This window comes from Akebia trifoliata, chromosome 5 (genome assembly GCF_017979445.1).
Source record: "Akebia trifoliata isolate Shusen 1 chromosome 5, ASM1797944v1, whole genome shotgun sequence".
Classification (NCBI taxonomy): Eukaryota; Viridiplantae; Streptophyta; class Magnoliopsida; order Ranunculales; family Lardizabalaceae; genus Akebia; species Akebia trifoliata.
The window spans coordinates 33,936,321-33,953,342 of NC_141379.1; the positions used below are offsets into that span (position 1 = coordinate 33,936,321).

The 17,022-nt window shown below is 34.0% G+C and overlaps 2 protein-coding genes across 2 annotated transcripts; one reads left to right on the top strand and one right to left on the bottom strand.

Moving 5' to 3' along the window:
* Positions 1–790: 790 nt before the first annotated feature.
* LOC147402434 (glutathione S-transferase F13-like) lies at positions 791–2,324 on the top strand. The gene is made up of 3 exons (XM_086444091.1): positions 791–1,043; positions 1,387–1,435; positions 1,661–2,324. The coding sequence occupies exons 1-3, from the start codon at positions 897–899 to the stop codon at positions 2,110–2,112; spliced, it is 648 nt and encodes a 215-aa protein (XP_086300217.1). The 5' UTR covers positions 791–896; the 3' UTR covers positions 2,113–2,324.
* Positions 2,325–12,820: 10,496 nt separating this feature from the next.
* On the bottom strand, positions 12,821–16,890 carry ETFALPHA (electron transfer flavoprotein alpha). The gene is made up of 8 exons (XM_086444092.1): positions 16,616–16,890; positions 15,715–15,897; positions 15,117–15,328; positions 14,719–14,882; positions 14,223–14,381; positions 13,944–13,996; positions 13,438–13,578; positions 12,821–13,249 (listed from the first exon to the last, which is right to left on the bottom strand). Exons 1-8 carry the CDS (start codon positions 16,703–16,705, stop codon positions 13,172–13,174), a joined length of 1,080 nt encoding a protein of 359 aa, XP_086300218.1. The 5' UTR covers positions 16,706–16,890; the 3' UTR covers positions 12,821–13,171.
* Positions 16,891–17,022: the final 132 nt, after the last annotated feature.

Consider the following 17,022-nt stretch of genomic DNA (forward strand, 5'->3'; position numbering starts at 1 on the left):
GTCTTCAACTTCATCTTCTCTGTTTTTTTTTTCTAACAAAAACTCATAAAAAATGTACACAAATCTCTTTCTCAACTCTCAAATGGATTTATCCATTTATGGAAAAACTTTCTCAAAGAGTTTGATTCCTTATTTTTTTTACGAAAACCTTTATGTCGTGCTTATTATATGCAATATATTATACGAACCTAGACTTGGATTTGTTAATCTATCATTTATGGATTATTTTCCTCACTAATCCATCAAATATACCAATTTTAAAATTGTAATTTTTTTTAGTCATATTGAGCTTTACTCTAATTTTCAATTTATACAGATTTCAGTCAAAATTTAATCATAAAATCATTTTCATTTTAAAAATATGTATTATTTATGATCTGATCAAAAGGGTTTCCCTTTTGAAAGAAAAAATACTAGTTTTTCTATTTTAAAAGTATGAGGATCGGAAATCGATTCATACTAATCCGAACCAATGTTGGTTTGGATTGGTTCGATTTCAAATTTATAAAATCGATCATGTTTAGTTCAGTTTCAATTTTATCAAAATCCGAACCAATCTGAATCATGTGCACCCCTACTTGCTCTTGCAGGGAGAGATTTGACTTCTGCTCTTGCGTGGAAAGGTACATCAAGATGACTTCTGCTCTTGCGTGGAAAGGTACATCAAGACAGGGCCTTACTGGTCCCGAATTTATCACATTAGGAGAGTCGATTGAATGTGACACGTGTGGTAGTCAGGTTACCATTACTTTTTTTTTATATACAAAATATAGAAAATAAAGTAGCAAAGCTGATACAGCTCTATAAATTGATATTTCCAAGCCTCCATTTCTGTATCACAATTCTCTCTCTCTCTTTCACACACTGTGTGTTTGTGTCTCTACCTCCTTGATATTATGGGTATTAAGCTATATGGGAAACCCATGTCCACCTGCACGTCACGTGTCATGGTGTGTCTTAACGAGAAGGGCGTTGATTTCGAACTTATCGTCCTTAATCTCTTTATCGGTGAACACAAGCAGCCTTCTTTCCTCTCCAAGAACGTACGATCCCCTCTTTCTATTTCATTCGTGTTAATCTGACTACCCCACGTGGCACACTCAATCGATTAGCAAGTAAGTTCGGAAAACGTAGATCTGTATTCCTCGATATACACAATTGCACTTTCCCATAAAAAAAAGTGTATTTCAAGGGAACCGTGTATACTGAGAAGCACAGATTTACGATTGCTGAACCTGTCGCATCAGGTAGACGATTGAGTGTGTCACATGGGATGGTCAGATTATTTTCTGTAAAAAAAAAAAAAAAATTCATTTTCAAAAAAAAAATTTCATCTTATTTTCAGCGTTTTTTATTTCTCAACTATATATTTCGCCTTTTTTCCAGCCGTTTGGTCAGATACCGGTATTGGAAGACGATGACTTCACACTTTTCGGTTAGTTTCTGACTTTTAAGATTAGCATTAACAGTTGTGGGGGACATTGACTGACACGTATGTGTGCTGGAATCATAGATACTAGCATTTTTATGATTCTTCGTAATGTTACTTAAGCATTATTCTAATTTTAACTAAGTTCTACCGACGTTAATACACCCGCACCTAGAAAAGATTTTGACCGTCAAAATTTCTCATCTTCACCATTAATCTTTTATCGGACAGAATCTCGAGCAATTACGACTTATGTGAGTCACAAGTACAAGGATCAAGGCACGGATCTACTACGGCACGGAAACATCAAGGAAGCTGCATTGGTGGGAGTTTGGTTAGAAGTTGAATCCCAACAATTCAACCCAGCAATCAGTCCAATTGTTTATCAGACCTTCGTGGCGCCTCTTTATGGCAAGTCTCCAGATAAGGCGGTTATTGAGGCTCACGTGGAGAAGCTTGGAAAAGTGTTGGACGTTTATGAGGCTCGGCTGAGTAACACCAAATACTTAGCTGGGGATTTCTACAGTATTGCTGATCTGCATCATCTATCATACACTCACTATCTGATGAAGAGTGAGTGGGATTATTTGATTAATAGTAGGCCCCACGTTAAGGCATGGTGGGAGGATATATCATCAAGGCCAGCTTTCAAGAAAGTATCCGAGGGGATGAGTTTTGGATAGATTCCAACAATGGGACACGTGGGCTGTTTTAAATTATTGTGTCTTATGTCTTTGATTATGAAAGGTAATGTATGTGTCAAGCTTGACCTAAGTTGGTGTGCTATGTGAGAGTAAGTAGCCGCTTGTTAAATTGAGCAAATAAATGTTGAAAGATTATAATTGTTGAAATTGTATAAACGTTGAATTTAAGTGCTGAGAATGTTGTTTGTTTACCTGTTTGAATTGTGCTAAATTGATTTAAATTAAGTATATTAATCATAAAATATTATTTATTAATTATTAGTGAAAGTTGATAAAAATAGTTATATTATTCTTTTCAATCACAATATATTCTATTTAACTGTTTTAACATCATATCACACATAATAAAAAGACCATAAATATAAAAGATAATATATTTTGATATTTTAAATTAAGTTCACAATTCATTGCACCTAAAATTTAAATTACAATATAATAATTTTTTCATCCAAATTTAAATATGTTCATACAACACGCATGATCTTTTCTCTCGTAATAAAAATTGGAGCATCCCTTCATCTTATTTCAAAGATGAAAGAACTTAATTTTAGATGAATAATTTTCGATGGAAATGAAGGATAGGTAATTATAAAATAATCCTACGAATTAATAAGGGCAATCCACACTATAGCCAAATTTTTTATTTTGTTTTATATGAGTTAAATGTTTTGGAATGAGTCGAATTTTTGTGAGGATAATCTATATGGTTTAGAGATCATACACACAAAAAATCAGTCTATTCCGAAACTTCTAACCACATCAAAATCTGTTTACAAATAAAAAAAATGGACAATTTATTGTTCTTGAATTTGTTTTGATAGGATTAAAAGTTTCGTGATAGACTAATTTTTGATGATGATGATGATCTTTTCATTGTAGAGATCATCCTCAGTAGAAATCAACTTATTTTGAAACTTTTAACTCAAATAAGATAAAACAATTCGATTATGGTATGAGTTGCCATATTAATTTGTGGGGTGGTTATATAAGTATCCATGGGACATAATCACTTAATTTTTTTCATTTATTTTTCAATTATAAATACTAAAATATGGAGTAAACAAACATGTTAATTTGGCAAAAAAATGTTAATTTTTTTTTTCAGCATTAATTATTAAAAATAAGTGAAAACAAACAGCTACTAAGCATGTGTTTGTCAACATATGTGATTTTTATGCGGGCCTTGAAATATTTAAGGAATTTGTTAACGACTAATAATGGATGCAACAGGTCGTGGTATGATGAGTACAAGGTGAGCTAAGTTGTTACGTCATGGGGGAATAAGTGTGCGTCCGTGAGTGTATGAAATTTTTGTGTGTGGGCCCATTGAAATAGCTAATGAGTTTCGTGATGAATAACTTGTTATGTGGTGGGGCAAACGATTGACCTGGCAAATGGATAAAATCGCACATCTTTTTCTTCCGTATCCCAATGAAAATAATTTATGATTTTGTGCCCTTGCTACGTCAACCGTATATCAAGACCACGTGCATTCATCATGACTCTTTCTTGGTGTGCTGTCCATCGTAATTAATTATTTATTTAGATCTAATAAGTAATAAATTATCAAAATATGAAATTAATTTGTATATGTGTTTGGATGATCTGAACCAGAGTATTTTGATCTTTAATATGTTAAAAATGAGATCTTAGGGAGACATCTTCTCCTCCCCTTTATTGGCAAATTGATGCGGTTTGGCTAAGGGCTGTATGCAAGGGCGGAGCTAGGATTTTCTTATAGTGGGGGCAAGTTATGATTAGTTGTATAGTTGAAGAACTTGAAGACAAATGATTTTGGGGAGAGACTGAGAGGTTTTTAGTTAAAAAATTGGGGAGAATTACATAGAATACTCTGGCAAGTGATGGGGTGGTTGTGTTTTATGATGTCAAATTGTGGTGCTTCATCAGGCGGTATTGGAGAATATTTAAGGATGGCGGATGATCTTTGAAGGGGGAGAATCAATCGATTCTTTGGTGTGGGTTTTATGATGCTTCTATAAGTGGGTTGATGTTATTAATGGGTTTCTGTAATTGGGTTTTGTTCAATTTTGAGTAGATATAGATTTTAGAATCCATTTTAGTGGATTTGGAGGAGGGGTAACTTCTCTTTCCATGCTTCTTGGACTTGATGTGGTGTGGAACATATTCGATTAAATCAATGAATCTATTTTTCTCCCTTAATTATTAATTGATCAAGTGCTTGTCTAGTAACATTTTTGAACTCTGAATGAGGGTGGTCCACCTTTAAAATTCAAACTTCAAAACTGATGTTTCCATTTGTTTTGTGTCAAATTTCAAATGTCAGAATCGAAATTTAGAAATTTTGAACGGGAGTCTAATTCTTAATTTCAAACTTCAGATGTTTCCAGACTTTAGACTTTAGTAGTGTTACCAAACATAACCTAGAAAGTTTGATTTCTGCAAAATTAGAATTTCTCTAAATTAAGGTTAGATTAGAGTGAGTTAGAGAGATAGATTGTATTAATTATTGAATAAGATTTTTACAAAGTGTAATGATTTTCTGACGTCCGAGGCAATTGATCTACGATTCTGTAATGAGAGCGTGGGTCAAAGGAGGGCATCATATTATCATGACTCTTTTACAAAATGTTTTACAAGTTGAGATGGGAGAGAGATTATATTGCATACATATAGATTATGAGAGATTAGATAGGTTTTCACATATGTAGGATTGTCCTTCCAAAATAAAAATAAAATCATACAAAAACAAATAAAAGAATCCCATGAAGATATATTATGTACGTAAGGAGCCGAAGTGCCAAACCACAAGATGATTTAGGATTGATCTGAATCGCCGGGTTGGAAATAACTTCATATTTCGATCTTCGACATAACAGTAATCGTGGATTCCATAGGATAATCCTTATCATGTAGATCAAATTATTTACCCCGGTTTTCATTTGTATCATATGAGGATGGTATGAAATGCCATGAACAACAATCAGTAAGAGAAAACCAAATTGAAAACATTTTTCAATGTATAAGTTAGAAGTTTCGGAACGGGTTGAATTTTTGAGAGGATGATCTCTGTGATGAGAAGATCATCCTCAACAAAAATCAGCCGATTCCGAAACTTCTAACCCCATCAAAAGTGGTTTACAAAAAACGGACAATCTACGATTCTTTAACTTGTAAACTAGGGTTAGAAGTTTCGGAATGAGCTGATTTTTGTGAGGGTGATCTCTTCACCATAGAGATCATCCTCACAAAACCTCATCCCATTCTGAAACTTGTAACCCCTATTTTGAAAAATGTTTGGCTCTCTTTAAGGCCTCCGAACACTTCCCATACTTAATATTTGGAGATTTTTTTTTTGGTGAGGTCATTATTATTTTTCCTTTTTTTTTTCTTTTCCAAATAATTAATTATATTTAAATGCAATAAATATACAATACTTAATTAAAAAAGATTTTTGTTACATTTTACCACTCATCAAATCATTTTTCTTAGTAGCCCCATTGATTTATTGGTAGTATATGGTGAACCAAGCTTGTATCATTACTGAGTTTCCTTTTTCTTTTATTTTATTTTTCTTTTAATTTTTTTATGGATAATGTTGAAGTAACTTTAAAATGTACTTCGTGAGAGACATTTTTACGTGGATGTGTATCAAAACCATAGATGCTTTCATCGAGATCTCACTCGAATCTCAATGAAAAGCATCTAAGATTTTAACACACATCCATGTCAGAAATGTTCCCCACGATGTACATTTCAATTTACTCCAGCACAACTTTTTTTATATATATTTTCCTCACATTTTATGTTCTAGAAATTATATTGGATCTTATGATGCTTACTAATTAATATAATGAATCTAGAATATCAAGCATTGAAATTCTCGAATGTTGCTTATATAGTTAAGCGGTAAGAAACATTATTTTCTTCATTTTGAATTAGATTAATAAACCTTTTCAATGAGATAATTTTGATTTGAGCTTTCTAATCAAATCTTTTTCCACATAACAGTAATGATTTGTTTCTATTGTACATCATTAATAAGTTTCCCTTTTTTTTTTAATCAATTATGCTCAACCATCCGACTACATGAATCATGTTATATCCCCTAAAAAATGATGAAAATTAAAATGCAATTTTAATTAATTCTTCTCTCTTGATTTTTAGTCAAGTTTATATCCTCGAATAAAACAATCATTTTATACTCCTATAAATTTAGGAGTGGCAATTCTTAACACAACACACGAACACGACTCGAAAACGAAACGAAGTTAACAAGTTTTGGTTGAACTTAATAAACATGTTAGAGAATCAATATGTTGTATCCCATAAGGTGTATATTTGATATACTAGATTATTATCTTTGAGCGTTTAAGATTGGATCGAACGATTTTGTTGATTAGAATAGTTATGAACAGATTGACTCATGGAAAAAACACATGATTCTAATTTCTAACCATTTAAATACAAGTTAAAAAGGCAAGTTAAATATTTCCCGATTCATCAACATGAGCTCTCTCGTCATACTATTTTGTGTTTGAGAATAAGACGATTTCAACGTCTCCAAGATAGATAATCCAAGTTATTGATCTCCTTCTCAAACACATCTTCATCAGTTGATAGAGTGAAACCGAATTCATGATTGTCGAGTTCATTATCGGTGAACCCCCTTGGTTCTCAACTAGTCCCGTCAGTTTCGACTTCTATACAATAAATTACAATGCATCAGCTTGATCGAAACAAAGTTACCAACATTAAAGATAATAAGTATGGATAAATACCATAAAGCTAATTTAAATGCAACATAGATTCATGGGAGCCTAGGAGTATTTTATTTAGAAGATTTTCATTGATTTGTTACAAGTGTGGAGGGATTATATAACTTTCTTCCCATAAAATAAAACAAAATATTACAAGGAAAAAAGTAATTAAAATTCAAAATCACAAGGTTCAGGAACTAAATCTTGATTAGATCTTTAGCAAAATTATTTGCATGTGGACCACTGTCACGTCCCGGCTCACATAGTACCAATATTATCCCTGAGTTATGAATTCAAGGTTTTGTTCTTGGACTTTTACCCTAAAAAACCTTGGTACTATCATTGCGTCAAAACAGTAACATTTCGGCGCTACTGTAGCATTAAATTCGACGGCTCTAACCCGTTGTTTGTAGTTCGTCGGCCCATAGCCCACGTTTAAAGCCCATCAAACAATTCGACAGGCTTAGCCCATCGAATTTCTTTCATCGTTTTACCCGACCCGTTTAACGAACTCTCCTCGTTCTGTTTTTCATGTCTTCTCTCTACAGTCTCTCCTCTCTCCTCTCGATCAGGCTGTTAGTCTCTCTCGATCTCTTCTCTCTTTTTAAATCTCTCTCGATCACTCTGTAATTAAGTCTCTCTTCTCTCTCCTCTCTACATTCTCTCCTCTCTCCTCTCGATCAGTCTGTCTGGATCTCTTGATCTCTCCTCTCTCTGTTTTTGATCTCTCACTCACTTATTCGATCGATCGATTAATAAAATTGTTGATCTCTTCTTCGAATTAAGCTCAAATCCTCTTGATCTCGTTGTCATCTGCGTCTTCCAAGAACTGAAGCTCAAATCGAAGAAATTAAGCTCAAATCCTTTATCTTCTCTTCTCTGCCAACTATTTTCGAAGCTCAAATTGAGATATCCATTTGATTGGTTCAGTTCCAGTAAGTACTGTCTCTTATTTCTTCTCCTTATTCATCATTCATCAATTTTCCCTTGTTTTTAGGGTTTTTTTTTAATAATTTGATTAATTTTGTTTAGTCTTTGTTTTTCATGCTAAAGTGTATCAAGTTGTCATGATCATATCTAATGCATGTTGATTGTAAGTTTGTAATTTTTGATTGTTAATTTTGCTATTAATGAGTAGAGGCATTGAGCTAGTCCTACTCATCCATTGCTCTTTTGTTGCTTCAATTTGGTTTCACTTGCTTTACTTTTTCAATTTATGTTGGTGCTTTCTTTTTTTTTAATAGTGGCCTTGTTTCAATGTTGGCAGTCACCTTTCATTTCAAGAGAAAGGATTGTTGGGAGGGGGGTTGAGGTGTATTTTGTGGCAATAGCCTTTGGTAGAAGCTCATGAACACACAAATTCCAGGCTAGGTTCAACAATCTAAATACAAAACATCACTATAATTGATAAAGTTATTTATGTTTAAACCAAGATAGATGCCAACGTTCTAGAGGAGACACTGACAGACCCATGGTCAAAAGTCATTTCCGAAGAATGACCAATTATGTCGATCATAGTGTAAAGCCTCTTTCCCGAGGTCATCATGGAGAATTAACAATAGGAACGTACTCCACTCTAGCTAAAAACATGAATAGGCAACGTATCAGCTCTAGAACTTTCCAGGTTTATTGATCTCAACCAGCTAACTATAATGAGCTTTCGTCTGGATATTACTTGTATGTTTCTTTACGCCAAACCTGAAGAGGTCCTTTTAGTTTTTATATTGAAGTATTTCTAACTTCTAATTTTTTTGGTTGCCATCAAGAATCCAATTGTACAACAATGGATCCTTAGGGGGTAATATCTTGCACCAAACTAAATTATTTTTGCTTTTATCCATCAAAGGGAAAATTATTAATTTCAGATACCTTGAAATATAAACCACCTACTGATAGTTCCTCACTATTTGCACTTTTTCATTTCCTACCTGCTATGATTTTGTGTCTCTAAATGTGCCATTCTTTTCTTTTTTTTCTACAGGGAAACAAGATTGCTGTGGTTGTTGGTTGTGTTACCGACGACACCCGAGTTTATGATGTACCTGCAATGAGGGTGACTGCTCTGAGGTTTACAGAGAGAGCTAGAGCTAGAATTGAGAAAGCTGGTGGTGAATGTTTGACCTTTGATCAACTTGCTCTCAAGGCACCTCTTGGACAGAACATGGTACGTGACTTCCTGTGAATTTTGGTGAGCCTATATCTCTTCCTGTACGTGACACACAGTTTTTTGAGATATCATGCCAGATGGATAGCAATTCCGTGACCCAACTGCCTGATATAGCCATCAATGATAACTTCCAATGCATGGAGCTTATAAACAGTGGTGATAGATGTGATTCTGATATGGAAGTTGAAGGTGAAAGTAAGGAGGATACGCCTCCCAATCCCAAGGACAATTTTATCAGCAACTCTGAAAGTCTGTATCTCTTTTGTCGGGAGTCTTATCCATGCTTCGATCCTCACAATGCTGGTGATTTTAGTTTTGATGGTTCACCTATTGCCATGGAGAAGCACTCATTTCCTTCCCTTGATGGACCATTTTCTACTGGTGTAGATGTTGCAGTAAACGGCTACTCAGGGACCTGTCCTGATGATGCAGGCAATAAGCTCACAGCCATGGAAGTGCTAGAGAATCACCTTCTACCTGTGGTCTTGAACTTCGGGCTGCTGTTTCAGCTCTTAAAAGACTTGGAGACGGTCCCCGTGCTCATGAATTGCTGCTGTTTCCAAAGGTTTCAATATAACATGCGAAGTCTTCGTCCATCAAGCACTTCATATGGAGGAGCATATACTGCTGCCCTCTCACAGCTAGTTTTCTCAGCCATTGCTCAAGCCGCTAGTGATTCTTCTGCTGTTTTTGGTAAGGAGACAGCATATGCATCTGAGCTTGTCATTTGGGCTACGAAGCAGACATAGTCTTTTGCTCTTCTTGTGAAGAGACATGCATTTGCCTCATCGGCCACTGCTGGAGGTTTAAGGGCTGCTGCAGATACGCAGAACCGTCATCCTGAGCAAAGAGAATGGAAGAGACGACTCCAACGCTCTGCTGATAGATTAAAAAATAGTTTCTGCCAACAGCACGCTCTCAATCTCATATTCACAGAAGATGGAAATACCCATCTTAGTGCTGACATGTACATAAATATGGATGGAAATGTAGAATATTGAATGGTCAGTCAGGAGATGCTTTCCATCAGATATAAGTTGTCTCATGACAAAGGAGAAATGGGATGACATGTCCAATTGAAAGTGGGATTTTTTTTTTTTTTTGTAAGACTTCATTACATTGATGTATGTGAACATGATTTCATCCATTCTTCCAATATGTGAATTAAAATTTTGACTTATATAAATAATTTTTTTTTAAAATCTTATTATTCTTTATACTATGAATTGAATGCAAATTGGTATGGATCGGATGTGAATAGATGGAATGGAATGTGAATGTGGATGTGGATATGAATGTGTGATTTTTTTCACAGGTATAGGTTGAAAACAAAAGCATTTTGTCACATAAAAGTTCTGATTGTCGAAAGTATGGTAAGAACCCAGATTCGACGGTCTTAAACCGTCGAAAATATATTATTCGACGGCTTATAGCTGTCGAAAATATTTTATTCAACGGTCTATTACTGTCAAATTTATAAAAATTTATATGATCGACGATTTTTGACCGTCGATATTTGGGTATTTTCACATAGTGTATATAGGGTCGGTTGGTCTCTTATGAATATTTTAAGCACCGCACTCCTAGACCATGTGGGACTAAACCTCTCACCCCGTGTCGTGCTACCTCCAGGAGCGGATTACCACAACCGCCTTGTACTGGATGGGCGATAGACATGCAGTTATCACAATGAAGGGGTGAATTATCCGAATCGAAATGCACAGACAACCCAATTTTTGTTTCTATCCTAAAACAGAAACGTGAAATGCCATAAACAACTATCAATAAAATAAGGAAAAGCAAATTGGGAATAAAAGTTTCATCTCTATCAAATGGAGGAATAACAACTCTCAAATGCTTAGGCAACATGTTACAATAGTATGCTCATATATAAAAAAAAAATTCATGAACAATTAGTTATCTTTTAATGTGGCTAAGATAGGATACTTAATATCGAAAGATTTTTGTAAGAATTTGTAACTCATCAAATCTTTCTTCTTAGTTGTGTTCCTTTGATTCCTTGGTTGTGTACACTGAATCAATCGGTATCATTAATAATTTTCCTTTAAAAAAAAAAAGAATCAATTATATTCAAATGCAATAAAGTTATGATATTTAATTACTACTCATCAAATCGTTTTTCTTACTAGACCTTTTGATTTATTGGTAGTATACGTTGAACCAAGCTGGTATCGTTAATATGTTTTTTTTTTCTTTTTTCTTTCTACGCATTATGTTCTAGAAATCATAATGGATCTTAAAATGGTCGGTAATATAACAATATAAATCAAGAATATCAAGCTTAGAAGTTCGCAAACATTTTCGATCGATTCAATAAATCATACCAACTAAGGATGAATAAAATGACAATGGTTCTTATAGTTGAGCAGTAAGGAACAACATCTTCTCCATTTTGAATTAAATTAATAAACTATTTCAATGTGAGAACTTTTGATTTGAGCTTTAGAAATCTCTTAAATCAATAAGGTTTTCACTTGACAATCAATTTACTACTAAAAACCCAACATGCCAACTACTTCATCCGTGATTCAAATTGTCCTCGTTCCATCAAATATATTTCACCAATTTTTTAGCTTGTTTGACTCAGACTAAATTAGGATGATTTTTTTTTTCTCCAAACTTTAAGTTCCTTGTCTTAATGAATTATGTAAAAGAAATTTTAAATATTTTACTTAAATAATGAAAGTTGTATTATTATGATAAATTATTCGCCTAACAATGAACCATATTTGTTGTCTTTTCATTTTTCTCTATCATCTGCATTAAATTTTGTTTTTGGGTGTTCACAAGATCAAATAATTTTTTTGGTCAAATTCAAGAATCAAATAAGATTTTGAAATATTTACATTCCTAGATAAGTTTTTTTTGTCTATGTAAAAATTTTTCTAGTGTGAATTTACGTATTTTTATATTATTAAAATTACATAACTGATATTTTAAAATCAAGTGGATATGAAGTTAAATTCGTTAAAATTTTTAGACGATAAATATTTCAAGATCATAACTAATTACATAACTTGACCAAAAGTTTTACCCTTTTCTTCATTTTCATTCCCCCTTTTTAAAGTGTTTTACACTCTTAAAATGGTTTATAAAAGGTGAAATGCAATTTTGGGTCTTTCTCCATGAATATTAGCTTAATTAAGTTCTCTATTTGAGTAAAAAAACTGATTCAGAGCAATTCGGATCGGTCTCTATTTTAGAGAAGAGTTGTTCTAGACTAACTTCCTTGGTAATTTTTTACACATTAAGTTCTCAACGGATTTTAAAATGTTCAGCATTCCTATGATATGAATCAAGAAAATCTAGCATATAAGATTGCAAAATTTGATCGATCTTATAAATTACATAAACTAACGGCAATGTAGCAACAATTTAACATATTCATATATTTTTTTTCTACACATTTTACAAGTGAAGTCACCCACATCAAAGACAGTGGAAGTTTAATTTTCAATTTTTTTTTTTTTTTGTTTGGCTCTCCGAAAAATTCATCTATGCAAATAAGGGTTAAGAGCATCAACAGGTTTCCCTTATCTGAAAATAGATGTTAAACCTTAGGGTAAATCTGACATGCTAAAGATATCCATCATATTTTATTTTCTGCCAAAAATACTTGTTTTTCCTACAAGAAATCAATCGTTTTGAACTCCACCTAAAATTATCAACAAAGTAGAACGGTGATCAATCGAAGCCCCACATAAGGTTTAAAATCCCAATCTTGAAGCAACATCTCGATCAAGATAAAACATCAACTGTCTCTATCAAACATTCTAAATTATTCCCAAATCTTATATCTTTCAATGTTTCATGTTTCGTTTCTACCAAAATGGGGGATATTTCAGTTAGACAGCACAAAACTTACTACCATGACCCCACCTCCAAACACCAGCCATGCATGAACAGATAAGAAACCCAAAAACTAGGTGGTAGCATTTGAGTCTGAAATACATTGTTGTGTCCTATTTGACAGTTGAAACAACTAATCTTGATGGAGCAGCAAAGGAATGATCAGCACAAATGCTTCTTATTGCTATAAAAATTAAACTTTCCAGTTTACTATGGCGCATTGAGCAGTCTTGTCCACCACAAAACTATGAATAAACAGATCCTACTTTTTGTCGGGAAGCTTCTCTAGCAACTCGGGTATTACCTCAAATAGATCACCTACAAGCCCATAATCTGCTACCTGCAATTCAAGAAACATTTTACAAGGCAATAAGTAAGCCAAAATGCAAATGCAAATTGTCTAAACAGTTACTTCTTAAAAGCAAAACTAAACCGAAACCAATGTTTTCTTGTGAAGTTTTCTAAATGAAGTTCGAGTATTAAAAAAAAACCCTAATACGTGTCTGAACACATAAAGTTAATAATCACCTGGAATATGGGTGCATCTGCATCTTTATTTACAGCCACAATGACCTTGGAATCTCTCATGCCTGCCAAATGTTGGATGGCTCCTGAAACCCCAAATGCCATGTACAACTCCGGAGCAACAATCTTTCCAGTTTGGCCAACCTAAAAAAGGAACAGAACAAAAACCAATCAGACCACTTAATGGTGATAGATACCGTGGATCCTCCTTTTTGTGTTATCAGGCAGTATGTCAAACCATAGTTTTTGTAAGTGATGAGATTGCTTTCCCATGCACATGAAGAGGAATAAGTAAAAAATAATAATTCAGTAAGGACAACCCAAAAATTAAAAAAAAGGATTACAAAAAAATCATATTTTTCTAGTTAGAATAAAAGCCTTTTCCCTTTGGCCCACGCAACTGGCGATAACTAGAATATGATCTTCTGAAAAGAATATTGTCCCATGAGATTGTACAAAAGAGCTATTTACAGGATTTAAAAGTAAGAATAAGTTATTGGAGCTGTTACCTGAAGCTCATTAGGAACAAAACCCGCATCAACAGCAGCCCGAGTAGCACCAACTAAGCAAACAAAAGTAAATTCAAATTACATTACAGTAGTAAAACAAGAAGAGAGTCATCTAACGTCCACCCAGACTCATGTGGATTAAAGTGAAGAGCTTAGTATTCTAAATTTTCAAGTATCCAGGAAACCATGAAATTCTGGCAAAGTATTTGATGATGCAATAAAAACATGAAAAGAAAATCAATGAACTTGCATCAATCAGAAGATTCATTAAGCACATACCAGCTGCACCAAGTTTTTCTGCGAGACTCTCTATTAGTTTAAAGTTCTCAGCACTTTTCAATGCCCGACCACCCGTTACTACCACTCGTGCACTTCCTAGATCTGGCCGTTCTGTATCCTGAGATGTGTGGTTTAGATATCTGGATTTGCCAAGAGTATCTGTTTATGGCGGAAAAAAAAAAAAACATGTAATGAACACCTTACCAACATTGTTAGGACCAGCAAATACTCTAAACTGTTAATTAGGCACATAAAACAACTTCCCCAACTGAATCGAAGCATGTAAAATATATGACCAAAACTAATTTCTATACTAAATCGACCATATATATATATATATATATATATATATATATATAGAGAGAGAGAGAGAGAGAGAGAGAGAGAGATTATATATATTTTGCAGAGCTGCTAATTGATGTACCAAGCAAGGATGAATTTTTGTTCTTTCGTTTTGGTGCTAGGAACAAGTTGATTTAGTGAAAGACAAACAGACCTTCACTAAAGGTTGAGAGATCAACCTGGGAGATTGGAGCCGCATCTGATTTCGAATCAGATGAAATACAGGTTACAGGGAATGATGTGGACCTGATGGTCAACATACAAGGATCGGTACCAGCATATCGGACAGTACAAAGAGCATTTCCAGCGTAAATTGGCCTGCCAGAAAGAAATGAACCTTATGTCCAATCCAAGTTAAAAAAAAAAAAACCACTTATCCTACTACCTATCAAAATAAAACGACAAAAAGATAAGATCATGGGCAACTAAATCGGCATTAGTGTTCAAAATAATAGCAGAAACTAGCACTGACTTGTGAGTTTTGAAATAAAAAACTGTCCAAAATGTAATGAAATATTTCATTTCATATAGAGAACAAGTGTTAAAAAGTACCTAACAAATAATTGAGGTCCAGAAATTTCGATGACATCAGTAACAGGAGAAACATCTAAAAGAGCAGCTGCTCGTGGTAGTATATTTTTCCCGAATGAACTTGAAGCAGCAATAATGTGTGAATAGCCACCTTTCTTTTGAACCAAGTGGACTAGTTCAGACCAAGGTTCTGCGAGAGGATGCGTGAATTTATCCAAATCTGCCACAAGCACCTACAAACGAAAGAGCAATTAACAAATATTAGAAAACTACAAATTTCTTTAAAAAGAAAACCAGCAGATACATTTAAATATTGTTAGACAAGATGAAAAGCACATTGGAATGAACCCTTGCAAACAATTTCTCCAACAGGAAAATAAATTTGTGGGCTATTCTTCCTTTTGTTGTGTGTTGAGTTTGTGGAAAGAGAGAAACAAAAGGGTGTTTCAGGGAGAGGAGAGAACTCCAGAGGTAGTGGTTATGGAGATTTTGGGGCACTATCTCAGCTTCCAATTTTTTTCCTTCTTTTTTAATAAATTTATACTTATTAAAAATATATAAAAAAAAAGATGCAAGTATCAAAATAATTCATTCAGTAGTAGAATAAAAAGAAAACTACCTGAGAAATTAATGGATGACTTGAGGCAGCATGTGAAGCAGCTTCTTGAAGGGATGGACCTGATCCCGCCAATAACATGCAAATGGAATTGTCTCCATTAATAGCCCCTGCTGCTGATACTGCACTCAAAGATGATGGTTTGACATAACCACCTTCATGTTCACCCAACACCAATGTACTTACCTACATGGAACATGGAGAAAAAAGAGAAAGAATGAATAATACATGAAGCAGACCCAAAATAACGCAATAACTATAACATAAGAGTTTATCAATTTTTGGATCCTAACATTTCAAATGTATCAAATCCAAAGTGTGAATTGGAAAACTATGTCGAACTAACATGAAACAACTGTAAGAATTTCAGAAAAGGTTCGAGATATATATATATATATATATATATATATATATATCAAAGGTGGACTGGAGATCAATAATCTGCTTGTTATGACCCCAAAAAGACATGGGCTTAACTTTCCGCGCCACTAACACCTTCGAATTTTTGTAGTATTGGTGGGTTCATATTACTTTTATCCGCCGACCCCATGGATTTAATCATAGAAGCCTCAAATATGATTATGTGTTCTAAGTCGAGAGTGATTTTCCACGCATATTTCAGTTTTATACTTATAAAATCCTTGGCTCGAAAACTATTCGGATTGTTTCCTTCCAAATCAAACAAAATAGCCTCTATTATATAAGACCAAACCAAACTAACAAAACAAAGTTCATAGATTGAAGAACGATCAATAGGGGGAAAATATTAAAAAACTAGTGTCAATAAATCAATGATCTTCCCCCAACACTAACAAAAAATTAAACTAGAGAATTAGTTACAGAAAAGCATAAGAGATCGAACAGTTCATGAATTTGAAGTCCAGAGAGTTGCAGATTAACTTACAAATCTAGAAATGAAGGTTAGAGGAGACGATGGAGATGGTGAATGCGCATAGAAAGATCGGTTTTTAAGAGCTCTAAGGAGAGCTGCCATTTTTTTATTTTTTTTCTTCTGTGGAGATCTTTTTTAGGGTTTCGCTTCGATCCTTATAGAATCAATTATCCTTTATTGGAAGGTTTGTATGATCAATCATCGTCGGGCAAGATAACGTACAGCAACCTCACCGATATGGCCATGGCTGAGTACAGTGATCCCCTACTTTGCAATGTACTTTTATAGGGTAGGAGATGAGTTTCGTAGTGGGACAGGTCACATTTTCGATATCCGATCCTATAAATATCCGAACCGTCGTGTTAGATCCTTCTCAATCCAACGGTTGTGATGTCAAGAAAAAAATTAAGTCACACCAA